Genomic DNA, 27868 nt, shown 5'->3' with positions numbered 1-27868 from the left:
ATCAAACTTCATTCTCAAGGTGCCACTGCAATGCTCAATATCAACTGAAAATCTATTTCCCGTACTGATGACATTGAAGGTTGTCATATTAACATAAAAAGTTGGTCCATAGGATATGCTGCGCCAAACATAAGCGCGTAATCCAATCATGAAGTGTATGTCTTTTTCAGACAGTTGTATGAATGCAAAGCAGTCCCCAAGAGTGCCTTTTTGCATTTGACCGATGTGTGTGATTTTTTTTTGATGTTGCAATGACGAACATTTCCTTTCACAGGGCTGCCTTCTTGCTGGCGCTGCCAACTTTGACATTGTGATGTAAAGGTTGAGCCTCACGCGAGAGAGTTTTAATGTTCATGGGCCTGTGTGTGTGTGTGTGTGTGTGTGTGTGTGTGTGTGTGTGTGTGTGTGTGTGTGTGTGTGTGTGTGTGTGTGTGTGTGTGTGTGTGTGTGTTTCAGGGTGAAAGAATCGAAAAGGGCCAGGGAACATGAGCACGCTCACAAGCCCCCCTCCCAATGTGACGCCTCTCCACCAACGCCTCCTTTTTAATTGGTCTTTTTTTTTCCTTTGGACCCGCCATTGAACAACAGAAGCAGATGGAAAAAATAGCATCAGTGCAAAGTGCAATGCCCCCCCCCCCCCCCCCACACACACACAAACAGTTTCACTTGGAGAGTTGTAACTTTATTGGATTCTAAACTTGTGGGGGTGAGGACACTGCAGATGTTCTCTTCATGGTATTTTTTTTTTAATTGTTTGCACTTTTTCCTGGACATGATGAAAGAAGAGAGCGATGGACAAGCCTGACAGAGTAAATCAAAGTGAAGCTAAAACTAGGCTGCTGCTGCTGCTGCTGAATATCTGACACCATAAGGGAGACCATGCTGGAAGACTATTTATTGTATTCCAGCAATTTTTCAAGTGACCAATGTTTTTTTTTTTGGTTGTTGTTGTTTTTACACCCAAAACATCAGCACATGGATAGCACACACAGTCTGATGGCATCCCAGAGCATTGCGCCCCGTCTCTCGGCCCAGCCAGCCAGAGCGCCAAGTGAATGTAATCGACTCGGTGCACGAGCAAACTGGGGATTCAATAGTTGCCTGTTGTTACTTGATGACTTGAATTTGTTCCATGCTGTTTGTCCCTTCATGTCCAATGTATTGCCGGGTTCTGTGCTGTAAAATCCAACCCCCCCCCCCCCCCCCAAAAAAAATGCATGACTTATGGCTAAGTGAAGTATTTGCTAATGTTTTTGGTCACAGCAGGCTGAGCCTTCATTGTCTTTGTTACTCACTTTGGCTGTTTTTTGTTTTGTTGTTGTTGTAACATATGGGCTTCTGGTCAGGTTCCGCTTTTTATTCAGTGAACTTCCGAGCCTGCCAGGCAGGGCTTTTGAGGGGAAGAAGATCACATACATTGCCTTGACATCTTAGGGGTTCTTTCAGGGGTCGCTAAGATTGTCCCAAAATAGGGGTTTGACATATCCATATTTTTGAGAATTGAGCAAACATTTCTGTATATAACGAAGGCTGAAAGTATTTAGGAACATAAAACACACACACACACACACACACACATTAACCCAAAAGGGATTGTATTTTAGAAATATATATTATTTTATCCCAAAAAAATGGGCCACAGAGGTATGAGACAAAAAATAAGAATATTTGTATAGTTTTCTTTGAATGCCTAAGAAGTACAGATGTATTGTTTGTACATAGTGTACATAACTGGGATAAATATGAGTATTATGTGCATGTAAAGTAAGAAGAGTCAAGGGGGTGGGGGTAGGGGGCACAACAAAGCAGTAGTGGCTGTGCTCTGTCAGAGGAAAACAATTTCACTGTTGGAGTGTCTTATTTTGATTGTCCTGTTTAAAAAAAAAAATTGCTCAAGCATGTGATTAATGCCACATGGAAAGTCAAATGGAAACTCTGTCTGTAGTGTTCGGGAAAGTCGGTCAAAATCACCCAAGTATGTTTACGTTCCTTGGATTTATGTTAGGCTACCCCGAATCCTTTGCCAATGGTGACGAGGAGCGTCAATGCTGCACAGCTTAGGAAAACATCATTTGGCGAGGCAGACAAACATAGCGGCCAATACCTGTACTCGAGTCTCTCTCTCTACATTTACAGCTGACTGATCATCCCCAGGATAGCGATAAGACTAAGAGGCAATCACGTTTCAGAAGAAGGCATTACATCACCACCACTATGACTCCTTAGCAGAGTTCACTTTGCAAAAGCTATGGCGTTTTTCCAAGATTGTAATTGTCAGCCTTGACCAGGCAGGTTCTTTCGCCCGCAAGCCAAAAGTCTCTTTCAATGTGGCACGCAGTTGCAGCTTCGTATTGAATGACGACATCCTCCTCATTCAGTGTTTCCTTCTTGATCAAGACTGCCAAGTTCCAAAGTGAACTTGTGCTGTGTTTTGTGTGATGAGGTCAATGTTTCAAGCCGAAACACGTTAGTAGTATTACGGTGCAAGGCTGCATTTCCTTCCCAAGCAGCCCAAGGTGCTCCTTTTACTGGATCCACAAGCAAAGATTAAAAATTGCCACTCACTGTGTGCAAAACCGGGGTCAGTGGGTGTATTTTGCATCCTAGTTTGAATCGGCTGCCTCTGGTCGTGTTTGTTCAACAATAATTGGGCAAAATTGCTGTTTCTGTCTTTCACTTGCCTGTCCCTAATTAAGATATCCTTTATTTGTCCCACACTGGGGAAATTTACAGTCTACAGCAGCAAGATTGTGGGTAGAAAGAAGAAAAAAAACAAACACCGTTCAATTAAGTGCAATATAAATACAAATATGGATAAGTCGCAGTGCTATTTACAATTGTTTTCACATCATTCAATTATTATTATTATTATTTTATTTTTATTTTATTTTTTTCAGCAGCCTGACAGCAGTCGGTAGGAACGAGCGGTGGTATCTCTCCTTCTTGCAGCACTGGTGTAACAGTCTCTGGCTGAAGGAGCTACCTAGTCCTGTCAGGGCGGGCTGGAGAGGGTGGGAGGGACTGTCCATCATAGCTTTTAGCTTAGTTAGCATCCTTCTGTTGCCCACCTCCTCCAGAGTGTCCAGGGAGCAGCCCAGGACAGAACTGGCCCTCCCGACCAGTCGCTCCAGTCTCTTTCTGTCCCGGGCCGAGATGCTGCCCGACCAGCAGACAATGCCATAATGGATGGCCGAGGCCACCACCGAGTTATAGAAAGTCTTAAGGAGCGACCCCTGAACCCCAAAAGACCTCAGTTTCCTGAGTAGGAAGAGCTCTGTCCTTTCCTAATCAGGGTGTCCGTGTTCGTAGACCAGTCCAGTTTGTTGTTCAGAAGAACACCGAGGTACTTGTAGGAGGTCACCCTCCGTATGTCCATACCCTGGATGTTCATCGGTGCTGGTGAGGACTATTGTTTTTAATTGTTGTTTTGTCCGTGTTTATGTTGAAAGTGCCTCTTCACCCAAGGTCAAACAAATCTAAAAATGTCCATTTGAGTTGACACGGGCAGATCAACATTGTTACCTTCCATTGGCCCTGCCCTAGCTCATATGAGAGACTCTCGTGGCACCAGCGGCCGTCCATGCAGCTTGTCAACATGCAACTTTCTCCGCTTCTTTCTTTTTTTTTTGGTTCTTACCTTTGTCCTTTCATTCCTTTTGTCCGTTGCTTCTGCCTAGCACAGGGTTCTCAAATCCCATTCAGAAATGCCACTACTGGTGTTTGTTTCAATGCATAATCAACCTCAGGCGTGCAGGTGGGATGCATAGCCAATGCAAAGTTGTTAAAGGGGGTGGGGGGGTAATTACGCTTGCATGGGTAAAATAGTTACCTGGCTGATAGAAGTGCACCTGATGCATGCTTTCTTTCCTTGAATCAGTAGTCGGACAAACTTATGTCCAACAGGTTTGATGCGCCACCGACAGGCCAGAGAGCACATGCTCAACAAGCAGTTTGAATAAACAGTAGCTGCTCATGTTTTCATGGCAAAGCATGAGGACTCTTTTTTAGACAGCTCGAAAGGAGCTTTTTTTTTTTTTGCTTTCTTTAATTGAGATTTGTCATTCCTTTCAATCGAGTCTGTGTGCTTCAAATTTGAATGAGCTGATTTGCCAAACAATGCCGAAGACGTCGTCGCAAACATGTCATAGAGCAGCATTGCTCTGCTCCTTTGTCTCCCTTCTGTCTTTTACTCAGGGTGCCAAAATGGGGAGGAGGAAAGAGAGCAAAGCAGAGGTGGATGAATCGGAATAACCCAAGTCGGTATGTTACTTTTTGCAACGGTGGCCTGTCAAATGGGGCGGCCCAGCCGATTAGCATAAAACACGACAGAGAAGCTCTGTGGAATGAGTCTCTTTTTACTGAATGACACCCAACTATCAACCTTTCCTCCTCCTCTTTTTGCCACCACCTGCGCCAGAGAGAGGTTCAGCCCAGACACATCAGGACAGCAAGAAGTCTCGCGACATCTTCCATTCGTTAACACAGACCGATGCGTTCAGAACGATGGGCCGACTGACTCCTATGCAAGAAAAGCATTCGGTAGTTTACGGAGACAAACGAAATGGCACCCTGTACCCAACTGCACGTTTTCACCCATTTCCAAAGGAGAAGAATAAAAAGGCCCGACTCCGATAGAAAGCTATGGGCCCTCCACACTCTGCATGTGATGAACTAGTGTTAGATCTCCTTTCTCCTCTATAACGCTCTTTCTCTGTCTCCCCCGTTACAAAATGTGACTTTTCTCCTGCCCTCTAATGTTCCAGCTCCCATTGGTTCTCGAATGTGTTTTTGCTTCCTTCTTGCTTTTTGCCCTCTCCTCTATCCCTTACCTTGTTTGTAGCTTTTGTTTTTGTAACTGTGCATGTACAAGCGTCACTGACTCGATGGATATGTTTAAAATAAAAAAATACATTAATTGAAAAAAAAAATGATTTCAGCTGCTCAAGCCATGCAAAACATTTTGAAATGCCCTTAAATATGGAAGATGTTTTCTGAATGCTTTATATTCTTTCTGCTGTAAAATAATTAAAAAAAAATTGCGAGGAAAAAAAACTGTTGAAAGACTGTGTTGAAGCGTCGCTCATCTTTCCACTTGTGATTAATGTTATCCTTCGAAGCTCGTTCGCACACTGAAGCACATAGCTTGACCATGCACATTTTAATCCGTGCAAAACTTGCATGCAGCATACATTCATACACACCGTGACCTTTCCAGGAAGAAATATCAAGACACTTTTTCCAACCTAAAGTGATGCTCATGGATGGCCTGGATGTCTGGGGCCTCTAATGGTTTACTTGAACACTAGCAGAGGACACACAGTACATCTATTTGAAAAGAGAAATAGGTACAACGGTTGAGATTCATTTTGGCTTTTTCCATACAGCGTTACAGGTATGCATCCAGGTTCAAGTACCACATGCCCCCAAAAATGTATACCCTTTGCTCTGCTATCACATCTACGTTTTGTTTTGAGTTAGATGGTTGTTGACATGGTCTCATCAGTGAAATCAAAGAAAATAACGATACATTCTATGCCAAAAAATGTCACACCCTGCACTGTACATACTTTGCATAGGACCCAAATGACATGGATTTTATTAGGCTGATGCCGATTCTCATATTTGGCAGGATAAAATTCTGATAACTGATTCATTGATTAGAAAAAAATGAATAAAATAACTTATTTTGGGGAACATTAATGCCAACAACAATAAAGATATGAATTAGACTTTGACTTTTAGGATTTTACAACAGAGAGACAAACTGGTGATTTTTTTTTGGTTGAATATTATTGTTGATGTCTCATGTTGTAATTTGTAAAAAAAAAAAACTTATACAAGAGCTAATATCAGCAGATTAAATCGGCCCACCAATTAATCTGGCAGGCCATAATACATATGGCATATAGAGTTTTTTTTACCAAGTTCCGTTTTCTCCTCGTTCATAATCATGATCGACTCGAACAGCTCCTTTTAATTTGCAAGGCATTTGTTGGACAGCATGCACAAGGAACTCATTGAACATTTGTGAAGGACAACTACGAATTTTCACAAGTTGGGAAATTGTTTGAGAACAAGTGGAAATCCAAACCTCATGCATGCATCCTTTTACGACTGCTGATTCTGTTCACGGTCACAAGTCAGCTTGAGGCTACTCCATCTGACTTTGGGCTAGATTGCTCACCATGCCACTCAATCACTGCCCAAGATCATCAGCTGAGGTCATGGAACGTGTGACTTTGGATGTCTTTGGTTTACCACAACAAGGTCCATTTTGTGAACCTTCAGATTAAAGAGCAATTCCTTAGGACATTTCTTTGCCACTTTGTATGAATCTACACTTCTCCTTTGAAGAGCTTCACTGAACTGAGATTCTTGGACTTTCTTTGGTGTCTCAGGCCATTTCTATTGCTTTCCCCAGAGTTGCGAGCAGAGGAGCAGAGACCTTGAAGAGTGAAGGCAGAAGAATTCATCCAGACGTGTCACTCCTCTCATCTCCTTCATACGAGCGCACAGTCACACTGCTTCAAAGAATGCATTCAATCAAAATTAGACTCATCAAAATATCCAAGTTGTGATTGCATACAGGACATGGGACTACTCCCAGGTGATGCTTTCTATGGGGCATGTGTGCAGATTGTGTCACTGGGCTGGGCAAGCAGTGCAGCAGGTTCAGATTTCACAGGGAGCACGGGCCCAGAACAGGGTAGCTGGTTTATATTCATTCGGCAGTTGAATTCTCCAAGCCCCACCTTGGAACAACTCAGCCAATGTGGATCAGGAGCTCCATCAGCAACTTCCGGCTTTACCTGACGCAAACAAATCAGCACTCCGTCTCGCAATTATCGGCCCGATAATCACGTCGTGACCCACGCCGTAGGGTCCGCCAAGTTTTACCCACTGCTGCCTTCACTGACTGTGAGCAAATGACGCCCGAGCAGGTCTTTGTGATATCACTCCATTGATGGAGCAGGCTGACCTAACCCTTGGATGCGCATGCAAAGTGGAGCGGGGTCTTCATAAACCTCCACATTATTTCCAAAGGCTCTGGATGAAAGTGTAAAAGCATGCGAGACGTCGCTGCCTGTAAGCCATCTGACATTTGCAGTCAATCGAAAATAAAGTGCTGTACGCAGTATTCGAAAGGCCGCATATTACTTAGTGGCCCCGCTCTGGTTTGAGGCTCCATTTACGCCTGAGTCAATATACTTTGCTTGAGTAGGTGGGGCAGCGAATGCAAAGAGTCAAGCTTTACGATTACTTTGAAAGATGTGAGCAGCAATTTGAAAAGTCTCATTCTGCACCTCTGTATGTTACTTGTGTATTCATCAGAAAGGCAATGTCAGTGTTCAGTCTCTTGAATCATAATGAGAATTTTGGATCAACAGTGACATTTAATTTTATGGTTGAAAGGCCAGATGGGCCATTAAGAGCTGCAGTGTATCATGAAAGGCTATTAAGATTTATATTCTGGAGTCGTCTGGGCCTTATCCCGCTTTCGAAAATAAATGTTGTGTGCCTGCACTTGGCATCAATACTGCTCATTCTGGTCAGGACCTTTAAGGCTAATATTCTAGGGACTTGGAAACACATTTTTAAATAGGTTTATTGTGTCAAATATGATTAATCGAACATGTTCTAGAAAATCAAAACCCACTGGAGACAGCATGGTACTCAGATGCCAATACTACATGAATACATAATACGCAGTAGTTGTTTTGCATTATTTTTATTAAAAGTTTGGATGTCACTATTTCATTACTGGGCAACAGTCATGAGTAATGTGTTACTTAATTGCATAAATAATCAAATCTTGTCGGGTAGGTCAGTCGCAGAATGACTGTGTTCTCCAGCAGCTGCTGGATGTGGACTGTGACTGTCCCTGCCAAGTTGACATGAATACTTCCACTAAAATTTTGTGGTTCTTAACCTTGTCAGAGGTACTGAACCCAACCAGTTTGTATGTACTTTCACCGAACCCTTCATTAGTGAAAAACAAAAATATGACTTTTTTCTAAATTCAAGACATTAAAAAATGCATTTATTAAAAACAGAAAAAAGTAAATAAAATTTTTACACTTCATTATGCAGGGTTTTTTCTTTTTTTTTTTTCTTTTTTTTTTTACGACGCACTACCTGTATCACGACACACGTGGACTACTGAGCGAACTAAATTTCTGGTAGCACTGATTGGACTCAACTCAACTCAACTAATTTATAGAGCACTTTCAAACAGCCATCGCTGCACACAAAGTGCTGTACATGGAGCAACTAACATGTACAACAGCAAAGCAACAAATCAGTAACAAAGACAGTAGAAAGCACCGAACAGCAAAACCAAGAACAAATTTGAGTCGTGCTGAGTCAAATGCCAAAGAATACAAGTGAGTTTTGAGGCGGGTTTTAAAGATGGGCAGCGAGGAGGCTTGCCGAATGTTCAGTGGGAGGTCATTCCAGAGAGAGGGACCAGCAATGGAAAAGGCTCGATCCGCTCTGAGCCTCAGTTTAATTCCTGGTACTTCTAATAATGTCTGGTCTGCAGACCTGAGGCGCCAGATAGGGGGGGAAGGGGTGGATGAGCTCAGAGAGGTAAGGTGGCGCGAGTCAACAATGTCGTGATCTGCAGCCAGTGATGGCCAAGATGGGCGTGTCAGAACTAATTGACATGTTGAGTCGGGTTGTGTCTTAACCTCTAGGGCAGAGGCTCCGTCGAACCTCTGAGACGGATTCACCCAACCCCTAGGGTTGGATCGGACCCAGGTTAAGAACCACTGCACTGAATAGTCACAAATACATCGACATGAGAGTGCTTACTGCCCATTACTACATTACTGGCAATACTTAAAGACATGTTTTGTATTTAAAAAAGTAAGTATATGAACCCATTGGTGATGTGGTTTTAATATGTCCTGATGACGCACGCACACACACACACACACACACACACACACACACACACACACACACACACACACACACACACACACACACACACACACCCATTGCACATAAATTGTAAAAAATTCTAACTTGTTTCCAGAATTATTTCAGGAATGGGAGCACACCGGCTTGTTTTTGACTTATTAAAAAGGGCCACTCACTAATATTGAACACAAGTCTGTTTGAGCAGTGTATGACCGGTAGGTGGCGCCAAAAACGTGTGCCTAGTGTTCAATCGACTGTACACTCAATACAATACAATGCATCTTTATTTATATAGCGCTTTCACAACAGCTGCAGCTGTATCAAATCGCTTTACAGAACAGTTAACATAAAATACTACAACACAACACGGACAGTGATGTAATCTTAACCACCTTTCCTGCATACGCTTTGTTGATTGTTTCGTACTTCATGTATCCATCCCCAGAGGCTGAAATGAAACGTCCCCAAGGGCCAGGTTAAAAAAGTAAAAAAAAAAATTTACGCAAAGCAATCAGAAGGTAAATGCCACCACGCTGTATGATAAGCGGATTTACCCTAAACAGTGCTGCCAAAATTAACTATTTAAAACAGCTGTATTTTACGTGAGAAAATAATACTGGGCTGCGCTTTCAATTGTATCCGTTTGCAAAATGAGCTGGGCAGTAGAATGTGTGCTTTTGCAATGCATTGGAACCAGGTGCATATTTTGTGGAGCCGAGGACTAAATTAATCCATTTTCCTGGGGTTATTATTCTCCCCAAAACAAAACGTTTTTATTGGTTATTGGATTGTTTTATTGGTTATTTTGTATTGTAAAGTGTGCTGACACAACGCTGCATTCAAAGACAATTGGGAAATTGTATATCACGCTCATCTGTACTGGAAGAGCGTGGGCTCGCATTAGTTGTTTTTATAAACACTGGATATTAACTGTTAATAAAGTCACTAAAGACGAAACATATTGTTGAAAGTTGCGAATACACTCCTGCATAGAGGCTAAATCTTCGCCTACCGGAAACACTCGAATGCAACAATGGACATTGCACCACCCCCACCCCTCCAGACACACACACACACACACACACACACAACGGTGAGTCCACGTCGGCTTCAAGTATCAATGTCAAGTGGTGTTTTGTTTCATTTGAACAACGGTAGTTGTGCGCGCTTCTTCAAATTCCCACGTCAGTTTGCACGTTGTTCTTTTTTTTCCCTTCGCAGTCGAGTTGCAAGTTAACAGCAGTGGAAGACAAAGAAGAAGAAAAGAAAGGAAGAAAGTTGTCGCGCTGCTGCCGGCTGTCATGTCGGTTACTTGCTGAAAACACCGCCAGGGAAAAGGTCGGTTTCGCACTCTCATTTACCTTACATGTCCCCCTGACAAAAAGGTGCTGTTGCTTGCAGGATATTTTGCGAATTGAAGCTTTTGGAAGTTTGTCACTTAGGACGAACCCGTTGACTACTTTTGGATGTTCAAGTAGCTTGAGTGACATTCAGCTCGATGCTGACGCCCAACAATGTTGTGTTGTTCTAACTCTCTCCAAAGTTGTGTTGTTACGGAACATCTTGATGCAATGATGGTCGGGTGATGGCAGAGCTCCACATTGACCAGTCCAACCTCCCCCGTGTGCAGGAAGGTGAGAAAATACACACACACACACACACACACGCACTGATCCAGACCTTATTGCCATTTGAGCCAACGTGCGAAAAAAATCTTGAGTGAGTTTTGTGTTGAACTTGATCGAAATGTTTGTGTTTTTGTGGCATAAATGTTTTCTTGGACCAATAACAGCGCATTAGACAGTATAGTCTCAAATCTTCCTCGAAGAGTATAAGGTGAAACTATTTGTCACACTGAATGGCACAAGGTCCTGATACTTTTATCCAATTGTCAAAGTGTTTTTTTTGCGTATTTGTCAGCACCACTGAGTTTGAATTGAAACACCTGGACTTTGCTTGTGCTTACGTGTGCCTTGTATTTCAAAAGGCTTCTCCAGTTATAGATTTTCAATATTAAGGAGTGTTTACCAAAAAGCTGTTGGTCATTCAACAGCTACGCCTAGCAACAATAACAACAACAACAACAAACGTGTAACTCCTCCCCGCCGGGGCCACATCCTCCTGAGACACAGATAGGAGGAGCCATAGCTAAAATGAATTCGCCTTTTGGATTAAAGGTGAAAATCAACAAACAAGAGTCAAGCTTTGCTAAATGCCTGCGAAACGACACAAACTTTATGATGTGCTTTGGGGAAAAGTGATAAAATGGTTAAAAAAAATCTAGCTGACATGTTTCAGGTAGGTTTTTCTCACCATACTATAACAAAATGAACTGACACTAAATTGTGGAGTTTTATTGAAAGTGCCTTTCTCTAAACGCCAACTCATACCTGGAACCAAAGTAAAACCAGAGGCAGCCTAAACACAACCATGATTGAAGTGTGTGCAACATTTCCAGGGTGCCTCTTATTGACTCGTTTTTTTTTTTAAATATGTAGGCCTGCATGTCTTTGGTATCGCGCTCGACCCCCGTCTGTTCACACAAAGGACACACTGTGTAGCGTTCACGCTTTATCGGGCAGTGCCTGTACGACAACATGGTGGTTGGAAACTCTTTACAAAGATGATGAATTTATCCAGTCCTGCTGTTGTGGCGCATTGGTTGGCTCGGGGCTGTTTCCTCAAGAGATATGGGTGCCCTCTGTCCCACTTTGCATCCTAGACAGCAGTGGTGCCTTTGTTTTCATGATCAGTTCCTGTTTTAGGTCTCATCTAGCTGCTCCTGATATAGCTCTCCATGTGCCGAGGCAACACAGCACCCTTTGGAATTCCCCTGTTAGCCCTCCATTCTTCATGTCCCTCTCGCTAACTAGTCAGCCAAGGACACCATAGAGTCTCACCATTTTTTTTTTAAACAGCCAGCTTGCCTGAACCAGTGCTTGCCACCGAGCCAGACAGACGACAATTCTAGACCGAGTTTGTGCTGAAGTACAGTACTCTCCCAAAAGCAGCAGAACAGGCCAGTGAGGGGAGGGGCGGGTTGGAGGACGGGGAGGCGTCTGTGTGCTGTGGCTGAAAAGAGAACCAATGTCCAAGTTCTTTGTTTGGTAGCTACAGTAGTGCTTGTTGCTGCTTTGCAAATGCTTGGGAAGACGGAGGAAAACAACAATGGAGGTGGGTTGCTACCGCACGCCTCCAATGGTTGACACCATTGGACTGACCCTAACAAAGCTTAATCAAGAAAATACACTCTGACTAGAATTGCAGCACGTGTACAGTTTTTACTCTTGGAAATGAACGCCTCGTACAGTGTGCCTCCAAACCCGTTTGGTGCGCAGTCTGCTTGTCACTCCCCCATCTGGCGAGTTGAATTGTCATGAGGGAAGAGTTTGGAAAAACAAGTTCACCTGCAATTCTGACACACCCTCGCAGCGCTCATGGGGAGGATGACTTCCATTTCCTGCCCTCCATTGCTGCTGTCTCGTCACTGGAGTCTTGCAGTCAACTGCGGCTATGTCTCACTGGACTGAAGCCAAGACCTAATCCCTGCTCACTGGCAGACTGGAAGCATACGGCCACTCGGAAATCCATTTAGTGGGCCGTCACTTATGGCCCACAACAGGTGTAAGTAAGAATGCATGTCTGCTTTGGAATGGGTTAACTCATTGAGGGCCAGCGGGGGTCATTTGTAGTGTCAACAGACATTTCTCTGTGGATCTCCCCACACTGTGTTTTCCAGTTTGATGAAATCAAGCATGGATTTCCTTCATTTGAACTCAAAACGGCCTCAGAGGCACTTCCACGTTGACAGCCCAAGTCTGACTCTGTTCACATTGATATCTTAACAGCTGTCTTATTGTGTGAGCAGGTTGGGTGCAGGAGCGCAGCAATGAAGCTGATAAATCACTTGGTGCGTTACTTTGGTGGGACTGCAACAAAGCCACCTTGGTCTGTTGTGGTTGCTCTCTGAGCGCAAAGCACCTTCAGGACTTGACTTTATTTGTAATGTGGTTTTTTATTGTCGAGCCAAACAGACAACAGATGACTACTGGTTGCGAATGAACACAAATCAGTGCGTTGACAGCTAAACAATAACTGCCAAGGAGGTTTTTACATTTTTGTTCCCTATGGATATGCTGTTGGAAGAATTGTGTGCTGTAATATGCATTTTGGAGGAACTGTTGCATCTCTCTTGAGCGCCCTTAAGAGTGAACACCTGGGAACAGAAATCTTAGCAAGCATATGGTTCAAAAATGATCGTCCAGCTGTCAATCTTGCTTGTTCAGATACCTAAAGGCCATTTTCTTTGAGTATAAGTTCAGTGAAATTGACTGCCAGCAAGTAAAGTTAGTGCCTTGACAACTGTGGGCTCCCTTTTTCATGATGGAATGCATCACATATGATTAATGCATCGTGTTCCAGGGGTTGCTTTGATTTTCTTTCGTGTTTAGGAATGCAACTCTGTGTTTCTCTTTTGTCAACGTCTTCCACCTTCTGCCCGCATTTGTTCGTACGCTTCATTTGCAATTTGGAGATGCCCCCCCCCCCCTCCACTCCCTAACATTTCTGCTGTCTCGTTGTTTTAGTGTGCCAAAGTTTTGCTGTGTTGGAAGATGGCGTGTTGGCACACAATCTCCAGGAACAGGAAAGTAAGTTGAACATAAAGCTACCGTGTGACAGCTGAATATTGTGGCGGTCTGCCTCACTGAGTATTTTCCGAGCCTCTTCTCAACTTAAACTCATGCAAAGAGAAGAAAAAAAGACCTTCTTGAGCTACAAAAACAAGTTACAATTGTGCACTTTTCTTTTGAAGAATACAGTGGTGTCTTGAGAAATGAATACTCCTTACAGGTTTTTCAAGATACGAGCTGTCCTTCGGCAAATTTATTTATTTATTTATTTTTGCTCAAAATTCCGAGCAAAAATTTGGAATTCAAGTGCTGTGTGTATGCTTCTGTTTCATGACTGTAAGCCCACTGTCTTAATGCTAACGCTTAATGAGCAAAAGCCAAAGACGTGCTAACAAGTAACATAGGTGTTGCAATGATAAAATCCTTTCAGCAACGGCTATTTGAATACAAATGGTTGAGCAACACAACTAGACAGATGATGTACAATGCACTTGAGCATATTCAGTGGGCACCTCTATATGCAGGGGATCGGGACTGGATCGGCTTGCGATAATCCGTGTATAATTGACACTCATAATAAATGTGTAAGGGAGAGGGAATGGAGAACTGAAGTAGGCTTCAGTGACGGCCTGGAAAAGCATATCATAAGAAGAATGCAACAGTCTGAAGTCAGTGGCTCACACGCTTGATGCAGTTACAGTATTACAACCAAGGGTTATGCCACCCAATATGAAATGTTCTGCACTGTCAATTAATTTACTTTTAGCATGCTGTCCCAAATAAGGATGAAACTATCCTGATGATTTTATCCATTTATTTGTATGCAACATATATCCATAACTGTGGCCCACTCACTGCAAGAGATAAAAGACATCTCGAAACACATACAGGTAATTGGCAAATATTTCATGTTCTTCACTAAATATTTACAAAGACAAGTCATAGACATGAAATTGTGAGACAAAACACACTTTTTGCCTCTTCAGAGGGGCAGCCAGTGTAAAATTATAATTTGGTATGACTCCGTACCAAACTCTGGCCATACTTAAGATGTCAAATAAATGTTTATTGTGGACCGCCCTAAACAGGAAATGGACATTTAAATGCAAATTTCAAATTAAAATAAAGTCACTCCTGCTGTGACAAGATTATGGTTATTGACTATTGACATTACCGGTACTAATATCCAATATTTTTGCTCACTTGCGAAGGTCTTTACAGAGTTTTTTTAACGCTTTAGATATCAATGCCAGGAAATAAAAGCTGGACTTAGCAACTTTTGTCTCATCTTCCTCTTTCGATCTGAAACCCAAATATCTTTGGTATACAACAAAAACAAAGGAATTGACCTTGCCATTCCAATACATTTGCAGCGGATGATGAATAGAATTTCTTGAACCCGCAAACAAGTGTTTTCCTTGAAAAATAGGGTTTGCACAAAATAAGGCAAAAGCAGTCAATTTTCTTTGCATTCTGCTTAATTGTGTCATGAGTGTATGTTTCCATAAACTAAGATGCTGAAGTGTTATTTTTTTCATTAAAAAATACATTACAATTTAGGGGGGGGGGTTGCGTGGGGCGGTGGGGGGAGTTGGCGAGCAGATTAGTAACATTTGTATTCATTTCGATGGGGAAAGATGTTTTGTAATAGGAGTATTTTGAGTTACATGTGTGGTCACAGATCCAATTCACCTTCATCTCAAGGCATCACTATAATGTGATAATGATTGATGACCGATTAAGTATGAAGATGCAAAATCAACTGCTGGCTATTTTGAGCCTTGGTCCTGTCAGATAGCGATCCGAGGGTTTCTTCTTTGGAGCATTCTTGTGTTGCTTCCTCTTAGTTTGAACGCTCTGTCCCCCTTCCATGCGTTTCCCACCTAGTCGAGCAGTACTACACCACCAACATTCAGAAGAACCAGCTGATGCAGAGTGACATCCGTGTCGCCAAGCAGCTCCAGGATGAGGAGGAGGAGCAGCGGGCCCAGCACAGAGCCCTGCTGAGGCAACAATCCCGACAACTGTAGGTGGCCCACTGCTCAGTCGTCATCAACACGTCCTGCCTGTGCTTTCTCACAATACAATTTGATTGATTAATAGGTTGCTCGATGTTACACGTTGTCTTTACAGGTTAACAAAAATTGACTTTCTTTTTTTGTTGCTGTCTTGCAGAGAGGAGCAGGACTTGGAGTATGCTCATGTCATCCAGGAGGAGATCCGGAGGCGGGCCGAGGAGGCCTGGAGGAGGGAACGGGACGACGAGGTGAGCGCACACCTTCAAATCTCCTCAAATGACTTTTCATCCTGGCGCATATCAAGATATACTGTGCTGTTCTTACGAGCAAGACACAGCGCACACACGATCCGAGAGGACAAAGACAATGCGCGAATGCTGACCGAAAACAAGAAATTGAATCACTTGTCTGGACAGAAGCCATTTGCAGATTCAGTCACTCTGGGACCTGAAAATATGATGGACAAGGACTCACAAAATGGTATCCTCATATGGAGGAGGCAGAAAGGCACCAAAACTTTGTTGACACGACTCTGTCTTCTTCACGAAATGGACCAGAGCAAATCTTGCCATTGACACTGGAAAAAAAAGGCTTGCAACTGATGCAGGGAGGCAACCAGATGGTAACCATCAGTCACCCTGTTCCGCTTTGCACTTACTGTAGAAGTCCCACCCCCTCCAAAACATTGCTGTTGCCTTTGCACATGGCAATGCACATCTCAACAATTCCCACATGTTGCACTTGCAAAAAACAAAACAAAACAAAATGAATGGCTGAATAGTTTTAAGGAAAAGAACAAAGTGGGTAAAAGCTCTCGGTCTGGCCTAGTGGAGCGTTTTATGTTGCATGGCTGCACCAGCATCATATTTTCCTTTAGCCTGCCCTTTCCTTTTTGAGAAGGCTGCCGCAGACGAATTTATAAACGTTGGCGGGGACTGTCATTCATCGCCACTAAGGAGGTGCTGTGTATGTTGAGGTCTCTGTGCTTGGTTGTAATTTTTAATGTTTGTATCAAACATGTAGTTAGCGCCTTTAATTAAGGAACAGATGGCGTCAGGCTATGTCGGATAAAACGCCAAATCCCTGTGGCATTCCACGCTTAACGTGACTTGACAAACTACTACCGTATTTTCACGACCATTCGGCGCACCGTATTGTTGGGCGCAGTCTCATTAACGGGTGCTATTTCTGTATTTGACACATAGACAAAACGCACTGTATTATTGGGCGCAGTTATACAGTGGTAAAACATACGCCAGCTTAAACATAGGGCATGCATGCGCGCACGCTAAAAACACGTTAGCTTGTAGCATACGGTAGCATGCCAAGACATACGGATACACGCTAAAAACACGTTTCTAAAAAGGCAACGGAAGCGAAACTGAGTTCGGTTGTATTTTATTTAGCCATCGTACAATGTACTCACGTTTTTCGATCAATCATCACCCAGAAATCCATCAAAGTCCTCATCTTCTGTATCAGAATTGAACAATTGTGCAAGTACCGGTAATCCGTCAAAAACGCCGGGTTCCCTCTCGTTGTCAGAGTCACTCTCATTGCCATGTGGCTCCACAGAAATGATGCCGGCTTTGCCAAAAGCTCGAACAACAGTGCAAGCAGACACGTTCGTCCAAGCAGCCACAATCCATTCGCAAATTGTGGCGTAACTCGCCCGGCGCTGCCTCTCACTCTTTGTAAAGTTGTGTTTGCCATCGATCATTCATTGTTCCCATGCCGCTCGCAACTTTACTTTGAACGCCCGGTTGATGCCGATGTCCAGTGGTTGGAGTTCTTTAGTCAAGCCTCCGGGAATGACGGCAAGCTCAGAGTTCATTTGCTTGACTTGGTGTTTCACCGCTGCTCTGAGATGGGCACCCATGCCAAAAGCATAACCGATGGCTTGAAGTTTGAACTGAGCTTCGTAGGCGTGTCTCTTTGTAGAATTTATTTTCGAGGGTTCTTAGAAACCAAAACCGAAGTTGTTTTGCAATAACGCACATACCCACACTTTATACAGGTGTTGGTACCTGCTAGGAGCGTCCCTTTAGCATCCACTTACATGCCCACCCTTCACTCATTGGCGGACTTCTTCGCCGCATGCCTGTCCTCACTCACGTCCGCCTTTTCTCTCTCTCTCCATATATATACTGTGTGCGTGTGTGTGTGTGTGTGTGTATATATATATTTTTTTATATATATACACACACACACACGCCCACCCTTCACTGATTGGCCGACTTCTTTGCCGCATGCCTGTCCACACACACTTCCGCCTTTTCTGTATATAAACAGCGTGTCGGCTGTCAGTCAGGTTCTGGAACTCAGCGCATACACAAGACGCTCCACATTATAAGGCGTCCTGTCCATTTTGGAGACAATTTAAGACTTTTAATGGCGCCTTATAGTCGTGAAAATACGGTAATTGTCTGCTGATGTTGACAAAGCTGCTGTCACACATTTGTATTGTGTAGCAAAATCTTAGCTTGTAGTAGTTGTGATGTATGTATCATTCAGATGCTGCTCACATTGAGCAGGTCACGCAGAGAATTTGTTGAGGCCCTCTAAGCATTATCTCGTGTCTCAGAAGGACGAACATTCCCCAGCAACAAGGTGCTACTGAAATGGCCTGTTGAGGAGTGGCTGATGACAACAACGCGTATCTCGTGTAGTTCTTCCCTGTTTTCATACAGCGTAAGATGCAAACAAGTTACTTGCTTTCAATGTGACATCTACATCCAATAAGGTCTTCAGTAACACGTCAGGACATCAGGAAGCGCATGTATTATATCCTTAATGCACCATTCAGTCTAAACAAGATGTGCAAATTGGGTTGCTGTAGTCAGGAGCTCCAAGAATATGTCCACAGGCATGGTGCCCACCAAACAAAACCAGCAGGAGTTTAATAAACACTTAAAATCTTGCTCACAAAGTTCCAGTTAGTCAGTCCCCGGCGTGTTCTGGGATTTCTTTCACATTGTTTGTGTTATGTTGCCACCTGCTGGTTGTCAAGGGCACCGAAGGACAGCCCAACATTTTTCCATCAGAACAATCAGCTGTCAGCCTCCCTAATTACTCATTCGGGGTTTATGAACAAGCTAATGTGTGTGTGTGTGTGTGTGTGTGTGTGTGTGTGTGTGTGTGTGTGTGTGTGTGTCTAAAGGAAATGGCTAAACAGATGCAGGAGGAAGAAGAACAGATTATGTGGAGAGCCAGGGAGGAAGAGGAGCACCGCCAAGGTAGACTTTCCATTGTTTTGCCATCACATTGCTTTTTTTTACAACCACAGTGGGTGGGCCTGATGTATTACTGTTTCATTGACTTATATCTTTTTTTGGGGGGGGGGGGCTGCCTTTATGAAGATAGTGTTCGCTGTCATAGATCTGTGTTTCTTACTGTGGATGGAATTGAACTGCAAATGAGATTTTTTTTCTTCGAATGCAGCTGTATTGAATTAATAAGGCAGGTGGTTTATGGAAGCGAGGCCGCGGGTGGAGATTTACCCGACCGATTTAATCTACCCCTCCCAGGGGTCACCAACGTGGTGCCCACGGGCATCAGGTAGCCCCGGAGGACGCCATGAGTAGCCGGCAGGCCTTTCTGACAAAGGTTACCAGCAATGGGACATTGCATTTTTCTAGGAATGGTGTTCAAGGGATGCTTATGTGAATGGAAACCCTGGCAGAGACCTTTAGAAATATGTTGCTCATTGATATTTCCTATAATTATCGAGAGAAATGATTCTGATAGTGTTTTGAGGCCAGCAGAAAAGGCCTTGTGGTACCAGTATGGTTTCAGTTTGATTGTACAGTGTACAAACTGATTTGACAAAATGAAGAAATAAGAATAGTCACATTCCAATGAAGGCATTTTACACAGTTGCTTCGAAAGCAACACCAACAAATTTTATGGAGAGGTCAAGCTCTCTCTGTGTTTCCTTCAATAAGTTGCATGCTGACACTGACGGTCCAGTGCTATTCATTTTGAACTACCGGTAGCATGGCAGTACATTGCCATTGTAAAAAAAATCTGAAAACATTTAATAGCTCATCATTAAGTGCTCTGCTCTAATACCCGCTAACAGCTTCACGCACCCCCCTTGCTCTTGTGTTTGCATGTTTGGCATAAATAAAGGCAGCTCCAGCGGTTCTGCACCGCCATCACCAAAGCAGCATGCACTCAACAGACACCATCTAGGGGAGGCACGGTACTCCCCTATTACCGCTAGGTGGCAGTATTCTAACACTCCCAACCCTCCAGATTACTATACGCCTCCTCCACCTTATTTCCCTGGCAGAGAAGGCCACGAGCATCCCCGTGGGCAACTCAGGAGGGAATTACAAGAGTCATTGCATGCAGACTCTGTTTTCTTTGAACAGAGACCAAATAAAAGACAAAACACAGCGCCTCTCAATCGCAGGTCATCATTACGTCTGCCTCGAGAGAGAGACTACAGGACTCTCGCCACTCCCAGCAGCATCGTGGAGGAGCCTGAATGCTGGGGACAGTATTGTGACAATGGTGATCAAGAGAAGAGGACGGCACGGGACTGGGAGCAGGAAATGAACCACCAAGTAGAAAATGGGACATGGACGATGTGCGGCAGTCAGAATGGAGCCTCTGGATCAGCGCAGGCCAGAGAACAGCGGTGTAGTCGTAGCGAATCTGTTCGCATTCCTGATCGTCCGAGACACGGCAGCGACTTATCCAGGACGTGGAGTTACCGAGACGGCACCGACAAATGTGTCCGCTTCGCAGCCGACGCCGGCAGGTCCAGCGTGCGGCCGGACACGAGCATGCAGGTGTGGGAGATGCTTGGCCAAGTCCTCCGAGAGCGGGGTGTTCCTGTGAGCTTGGGAGGAAGCGGGGCACCGCTGAAAATAGGTCGTCAAAGCCCAGAAAGCCAGGCGCTTCACAGGACTGACATCCCCTATGGTGACTCCCGCCCGCATCGGACAGCCTTCCAAAGAGCTGCCTCCGCCAGGCACAGTTTCCACGGTGACATTAGGGAAATAAGGAGATTATCTCACTGGGAGAACAGTGAGCGAGATTACAAAGGATCTGAAGACTGTCGCCAGAACACTGTGGTGCACTCCGGAGAGCGTTCTCACATCAGTGGCGTAGGCTGGCCTCTGTCAAATGGGCAGAGGCAAGGCGGTCGAAGATGGAGGTGCCAAGACGAGGGGAGCGCCGCATGCGAGGACGCGATGGAGAGGTCTGCTGGCAGGCATCGGCACGAGACCGTCGACGAGCGCTTCAATTCGGAGGAGGAGCGAGTGAGGGGAGCAGAGCGGCGCCCTCAGAGAAGCCTCAGCGGCTGGCCCAGGGGGAGACGCTTGGCAGCAGGTATCGTAACCGGCAGAGCCTCAGCTAAGTGCGACCTGCAAGAGGAGCACTCCGACGCTATTTCAGATCTCAGTCTAATTTGCCTCATCTTCTCGTCGTGATCATGGACCAACTTTGGCTCTGGTAGTGCTTTGGGATTTCCCAGCTCAACACGATGACGGTTTCCGCTTTCGTTTCTGCAGCCTAATCTTCAGCGTGTGTTTCACTTTCTAATTGCTTCTTCCTCAGTCTCGATTTAGCCAGAGTAAATGGAAACTTGACATCCTCACGTTATTTGCTGGGTTCCTTCTTCGATGGCCTTTTGCTCTGCTTTAGCACATGTGTGATTCATTACTCATTTTCATGCTTGGATTTGATCTCAAACATTAGAATTGCTTTGGGATTCTTAATGTCTGACATTGTGAACTGTTTAGGTGCATCGCTGCCCCTGAAGACGAGGCAGACGAGCCTGGACCTGGGTGACCTGCAGCAGGTCCTACATGATGAGGAGCTGGCCCACAAGCTACAGGAGCAAGAGAACAAGTTGTTGGTGAGGGTATGGGACTACTCTTCTTAAAGACCCTGTCAGAGATTTGATTCTAACTCCATCATGCACGTACAAAGATACTTGCTGAAAACAAGTACAAATACTGAGAACTGGGTTGTCCTCACTTGTGGAAAGCATTAAACTCTTTATTGTGATTTTTTTTGGGAGGGGGCGGGGGGGGAGCCTGGTCTAAAACTGCCCCACATTACGCACTCGGCCCATGACAGTGCGCACAGCTTCTGGAAGCCTGCTAGCTTGCGAGCTAGCTGATGGCTAGCGCCTTTCAGCGGGTTGTGGAATGCCGTGCATCGACTCCCTGGGTGATATTCCAACCACCTGAAGCGCATATGTAGTTCAAGCATGTTGGAATGTGTAGGCAGAAGGAAGATGCTGGACAAAATAAGACCTGTCGTGGTAGTCATTAGATTGATAATTGTTAGGCGGGGCTTGGTTTCGGCACATTCGGCGATATAATCGGTGACCTTTTGGCAAGATTGTGAAAAGCATTGTCCTCTTCAGATTTATGAGACATTAATTTTTAATTTACGGGGACTTGAACATTCTCTTGAGCATTATTTCTTTTGTCAGACCTCACAACCCCAGCCGTGTAATCCTCACCCCGAGGGAGACTTCCGCGTCGCACAGGTGGCCCAGGATGAGGTACGACATGGTGACACGTGCCATTGTTGCCACTTTCGCTTTTTCTATTGTGTCGCATCCCTAACTTGAGAGACATCGTTTCGCTCTAGGAAATCGCTCGCTATATGCAAAAGCAAGAAATCAAGTCAAAACGTCTGTCGCGAGAGTTGGAAGGACCGGCGTCGTGGCGGGAGCACCGAGCCATGATGAGTCATCACGACCGGAGACTGGAGCGAGACAGACAGGTTGACGACATCTTGCTTGTTCGTAGGGAAATGTTTGCTGTTGATTCTCGATTTGCGTGTGTGTGTGTGTGTGTGTGTGTACGTGTATGTGTGTATCTATCTATCTATCTATCTATCTATCTATCTATATATAAAAAAAAAATTAAAATCCTCGTCTCACCCCTTGGGTGGTGTCCGTCCCTCATTCAGCTCGGGTCCTCTACCAGAGGCCAGGAAGCTTGAGGGTTCTGTGCAGTATCCTTGCTGTTCCCAGCACTGCACATTTCTGGACTGAGATGTCCGATGTTGTTCCCGGGAACTGTTGCAACCACTCATCTAGTTTGGGGGTCACTGCCCCGAGTGCTCCGACCACCACAGGCACGACTGTCACCTTTACCTTCCAGGCTCTCTCCAGCTCCTCTCTGAGCCCTTGGTATTTCTCGAGTTTCTCGTGTTCCTTCTTTCTGATGTTTCCATCACTTGGGACCGCTACATCCACTACAACGGCTTTCCTCTGCCCTTTATCTATGATCACAATATCTGGTTGGTTCGCCATTACCATTTTGTCAGTCTGGATCTGGAAGTCCCACAGGATCTTCGCTCTGTCATTCTCCACCACCTTCGGAGGTGTTTCCCATTTTGACCTTGGGGTTTCCAGTCCATACTCCGCACAGATGTTTCGGTAGACAATGCCAGCCACCTGGTTATGGCGTTCCATGTAGGCTTTCCCTGCCAGCATCTTACACCCTGCAGTTATGTGTTGGATCGTCTCAGGTGCCTCTTTGCACAACCTACACCTTGGGTCTTGTCTGGTGTGGTATATCTGGGCCTCAATGGCTCTGGTGCTCAGGGCCTGCTCCTGAGCAGCCAGGATGAGTGCCTCTGTGCTGTCCTTCAGGCCAGCCCTCTCTAGCCACTGATAGGACTTCTTGAGATCAGCCACTTCAGTTATGGTCCGGTGGTACATCCCGTGTAGGGGCTTGTCCTCCCATGATGGTCCCTCTTCCAGCGCCTCATCCTCTGTTCCCCATTGTCTGAGACATTCTCTGAGTACATCATCTGTTGGAGCCTTCTCCTTGATGTATTCATGGAGCTTGGATGTTTCATCCTGGACAGTGGCTCTCACACTCACTAGTCCCCGGCCTCCTTCCTTTCGGCTTGCGTACAGTCTCAGGGTGCTGGATTTGGGATGGAACCTTCCATGCATGGTTAGGAGCTTTCGGGTCTTAACGTCCGTGGTCTGAATCTCTTCCTTTGGCCACTTTATTATTCCTGCAGAGTATCTGATCACTGGCAGGGCATAGCTGTTTATTGCCCGGGTCTTATTCTTGCCATTGAGCTGGCTTCTTAGGACTTGCCTCACTCGCTGGAGGTATTTGGCCGTAGCCGCTTTCCTTGTTGCCAGTTCGAGGTTGCCATTGGCTTGTGGTATACCGAGGTATTTGTAGCTGCCCTCAATGTCTGCTATTGTTCCTTCAGGGAGTGAGACCCCTTCAGTGCGGACTACCTTTCCTCTCTTAGTCACCATCCGACTACATTTCTCAAGCCCGAATGACATCCCGATGTCGCTGCTGTAGATCCTGGTTGTGTGGATCAGGGAGTCTATGTCCCTTTCGCTCTTAGCATACAGCTTTATGTCATCCATGTAGAGGAGGTGACTGATCGTAGCTCCATTTCTGAGGCGGTATCCATAGCCTGTCTTGGTGATTACTTGGCTGAGGGGGTTCAGTCCTATGCAGAACAGCAGTGGGGAGAGTGCATCACCTTGGTATATGCCACATTTGATGGACACTTGGGTAAGTGGCTTGCCATTGGCTTCAAGTGTGGTTTTCCACATTCTCATCGAGTTTGCAATGAAGGCTCTTAAGGTCCTGTTCACCTTATACAACTCCAGGCATTCAGTGATCCATGTATGTGGCATCGAGTCATAGGCTTTCTTGTAATCAATCCAGGCTGTGCACAGGTTGGTATGTCGGGACCTGCAGTCTTGTGCGACTGTTCTGTCAACCAGGAGCTGATGTTTGGCTCCTCTGGTATCTCTACCAATGCCCTTCTGTGCTTCGCTCATGTATTGATCCATGTGTCCACTTATCTTAGCCGCAATGATGCCTGACATGAGCTTCCATGTTGTGGAGAGACAGGTTATTGGCCGATAGTTGGATGGGACTGCACCCTTTGAGGTGCTCCTCTCTCAGGGTCACCAGCCATTGTGCACTGCTGTTATGTGCAACCTCCTTCTCCCATATGCCTTTCCAGTACCTTTCAGTTACCAGTCTTGGTGGGTCAGCTCTGTTGTTAGGACCCTGCCACTGAGCGTACACTTTCGCAGGATGTGTTGCGAACAGCCTGTTTATTCGTCTGGCCTCATTCTCTTTCGTGTACCGCTTTAGGCGGCTGGACAAAGCTTGGAGCCTTTGTTTGGCAGTTTCGAGTGCTTCAGGTATGGTCTTCTGGATGTACCTCTCGGGTATCGGCCTTTTCATCACACCTCTCTGGGCCTCCGTCAATTGACTCACATCTTTCCGAGCCGCCTTGATCTTAGCCTCCAACCGTCTTTTCTATGGTGGGTAACGTATCTCATGGCTTCCATGGTTGCTCTTATAGCCAAGCATCGCTAGGATCAGTGATGCTGAAGCGTATACCAGCTCATTGGTTTCCGTGATCGTTACGGTAGGGATCGCCCTCAGTGCTGCATTCACACTTTCCATGAGACTTTCAGGTGGTACTTCACATAGCCGTTGTAATCGGTTTCTAGGTTGCCCAGCTTTCATTCTCGCCATGATCTTAGCTTTCAGGTCAGTTGCTGCCTCGCTCAGCATTTCACTCTTTGGGGCTGGCCTCCCAATCTCATCATCTGCATTCATTGGGGCTTGCCTCCCAATCCCTGGTATGACCTCCTCCTCTGATCTGGCAGCCTGGGGCCCTTCACCATGGAACCTGCGTTGTACCTCATCAATCTCAAGTTGTGACAGTAGTTGCCGTTTGTGGATGTTGGAACACTGAGCTACTAGTTGTTTCGTGGTCAACCGTGACTGTGGGTTTCGAAGAAACCATTTAGCCCACATTCTCTGCATGTAACCCCTCTGACTAGGGTTGCTTGAGTAGTAGCATTCCAACAGAGCCATGTTATCGCATCTCGCCCATCTCCACTTTGTTCCAGTAGCCCATTTTTCATCAAGGACTCTGGTTCCCCAGCACCTGACGCAGACCTTGTTTGGCCGGGCGACGTCTGAGCCGGCATGTCATTTGTTTTCTTGTCTCTCATCATTGTATGAGGTGGGCATTAGCGTGAAGGATCTTGCCCAAGGACCCACACTGGATGGTGTTATGTGCTCTTTTTTTTTTTAAAGATATTTTTATATATTTATTATATTATTATATTATATTTATTATATTTATATTTATTCTTATTATAATATATATATATATATATATATATATAATCTCTCTCACATAGTGAAATGAGATATGAACATTCACGGCAATGAATGACTTATTGTCTCCTGTCCCTTTGTCAGGCACCAAGAGAGAGGCTGGACTCGGAGGGGCTTCCCTACCCTACTGAGGACTGCTCTCCAGAGAACCAGCCACCCAGCCCCGTCGCCATACTCACGTACTTGCCTCAGCACAAACATGTCCTGTCTCCGTTTTGATCCCCTGCCATCCGCTGACCTGCTCATGTTGCCTTTCCAGACAATCCCAGCAGGTCAGGAACATTGTGGAGGAACTGGACCCAACCTTCCAGGCCAAGAGCCAAGGAGCAGACATCCTCCAAATGGGCCAAAGCGGTAAATCGTAGATAGCAGAAGAATGCTTGCTTTTGCATTCTTGCAAACAATGGTTGGGCACTCACCTCCTTTTCCTCCAACGCAGACAGCCCCGGTCAGTTACTTCCCAACTCACGCAACTTTCTCGTGGAGCCCACCTTTATCCCGCCCATTAAGCGTCAAAAGGACAAAGCTGGATGCACGAAATCCAAAGAGAAGAAGGAAAACTGTAAGCAACAATAATAACATTATAGGTCGAAGTAGACTTGTTTTGGTTTTTCTTTTACACTAATTATGACACACACTTGTTGTTTTGTAAACATGATTAGAACCTCATCAGCACTTTAGACCAGAAAGGTTGCCAGTCAATATATTCTGCATTGTTTCTCCAAGCATTGAAATGGAATTCTTCAAGGGAATTCTGCCATGCATTCTAGTCTTTTTGTTTTGTTTTGATAACTGTAGATCATCCTGTCCAACAAAAAGCATGTAGGGTTGTAGTGCCTTGAGATATGAGTTAACCTTCGGAAGTCATCACATTTGCATCCATTGAAATGAATGTTAATTCCTCAATTAAATGCTCCTCCTTTTGGTGTGCCTGCTTTGGCTACGTGGAGGCAGAATAAAACAGCCGGATATCGTGTTAAGTGAGGCATAATTATGACTTCCACCAGAGTTCCAGGCAGGTCTTACCTCATCAGCCGCCAATTATACTGCAGCTTCGAAATCATGTGGGTTTCATGAAAACGTCTCAACTCTGAGCTGAGTTCATCAGTTGGCAGTAATATTTGTCGTCGTGTGGAGAGGATGCGACTGTGAGTGAGGTTGGATTATCTGCCTACATGCCCTGTGCTATTGCACAAAGGCGCTCAAGCCTTGCAGTCGAGATGCTAAGTAGCGTTAGCCTGAAGTTAGCAAAGCCTTTCTTCAGGCGGCAGTTTGACTGTTTCAAATACACAAAAGTGTTGTTGTCTTTGTTTTAAGATGAGTTTGTCAGTTAGTCACACTAAAGAGCTCAAAGCTGTTGTTGGAAGAATTGTTCACTCTTTGCCAAAGTGATGTATTTTGTAAAGGGGGTTGAGTTGAGTTCATTGCCTCCATAAAGCGCTCGTATCTCATGTCCGCGCTCGCAAGTCGAAGCCAAAAACGCTTGATTAATGGATGGCTTGTTTCTCAAGCAACTTGTAGATCAGGTCACTCATGTTTCAAGGGACATCCAAACTTTGTGGGGATTTTTTTTTTTGTAGCTAAAAAGCACAAAAATTGTTTCGTCTTGTTATATTAAAAACATGCAACTGCATGCTTTTTTAAATTGTGTTTGTCCCTTGTCTATTATTTTATAAAATATTTGAATACAACAGCACACATGGATTTTTTTTCAATTTGTGGCGGGGGTTAGTTATCTGTACTCTATTTTTACCTTCAATAAAGGAAGTAAAACCTGTTGCCTTTAGTTTGCCTCATTGGTAACCAGAGCGTCTGGGAACGCTGTGCTCGTACTTGACAATCATACGCTGTTTGTCACTTCTTTGCATCTGCACATGATGGCCATTCATTTGAATGAATATCTCTGCTCAAAATAAGACGTTAGTGTCAAGAACCTTGTCCTGCGAGCCACTTCCACTTTTCAAGCAGCCCGAACAGGAAGTCAGTGAGGCATGCATTTGTACTGTGCACGGCAAACAAACCATTTCAGGTGCTGGCACCTGTAAAAAAAAAAAGACTAATGGGTGGCTAAACTGGATGAAACATTGGGATGAAAAAGGCTCCAATACATTGATCTGAATGTGAGATG

General features: G+C 44.9%; 2 protein-coding genes across 11 annotated transcripts in view; both read left to right on the top strand.

The window, feature by feature from the left end:
• Positions 1–4059, top strand: part of camta1a (calmodulin binding transcription activator 1a) — a 328990-nt gene extending 324931 nt beyond the window's left edge. For all 5 annotated transcript variants that reach the window (XM_086122468.1, XM_086122447.1, XM_086122465.1 and 2 more), the window contains one exon: positions 457–4059. In XM_086122468.1, coding sequence (XP_085978594.1) covers positions 457–489 — 33 coding nt within the window. In that variant the 3' untranslated portion in view covers positions 490–4059. The remainder of the gene's footprint in view (positions 1–456) is intronic.
• A 5970-nt stretch (positions 4060–10029) lies between these two features.
• On the top strand, positions 10030–27519 carry ccdc187 (coiled-coil domain containing 187). 6 transcript variants are annotated; one of them, XM_086122398.1, is made up of 13 exons: positions 10030–10263; positions 10469–10559; positions 13512–13574; positions 15444–15582; positions 15732–15822; positions 18735–18810; positions 19706–20917; positions 21331–21446; positions 22032–22103; positions 22193–22327; positions 25825–25919; positions 26000–26094; positions 26180–27519. In XM_086122398.1, the coding sequence occupies exons 2-13, from the start codon at positions 10511–10513 to the stop codon at positions 26314–26316; spliced, it is 2280 nt and encodes a 759-aa protein (XP_085978524.1). In that variant the 5' UTR covers positions 10030–10263; positions 10469–10510; the 3' UTR covers positions 26317–27519. The 6 variants fall into 6 exon arrangements, with proteins under 6 accessions (XP_085978524.1, XP_085978515.1, XP_085978556.1 ...); XM_086122389.1 differs by having other exon boundaries at positions 21331–21452; XM_086122415.1 differs by lacking the exons at positions 10030–10263; positions 10469–10559 and adding exons at positions 12044–12099; positions 12358–12549 and having other exon boundaries at positions 21331–21452.
• The last annotated feature ends 349 nt before the right edge of the window (positions 27520–27868 follow it).

This window comes from Hippocampus guttulatus, chromosome 1 (genome assembly GCF_054856545.1).
Source record: "Hippocampus guttulatus isolate MCC_2025c chromosome 1, RoL_Hgut_1.0, whole genome shotgun sequence".
NCBI classification, from domain to species: domain Eukaryota; kingdom Metazoa; phylum Chordata; class Actinopteri; order Syngnathiformes; family Syngnathidae; genus Hippocampus; species Hippocampus guttulatus.
The sequence above is the reverse complement of the archived record's forward strand: the minus strand, read 5'-3'. Positions and strand labels throughout refer to the sequence as shown.

Bases quoted from the DNA above. Each gene is read 5' to 3' on its own strand.
- ccdc187 (XM_086122389.1), top strand. From the start codon at position 10,511: ATGGCAGAGCTCCACATTGACCAGTCCAACCTCCCCCGTGTGCAGGAA. The intron at 18,811-19,705 runs GTAGACTTTCCA...GCATAAATAAAG, and splicing joins GGAAGAGGAGCACCGCCAAG to GCAGCTCCAGCGGTTCTGCA. The intron at 20,918-21,330 runs GTATCGTAACCG...TGAACTGTTTAG, and splicing joins GGGGAGACGCTTGGCAGCAG to GTGCATCGCTGCCCCTGAAG.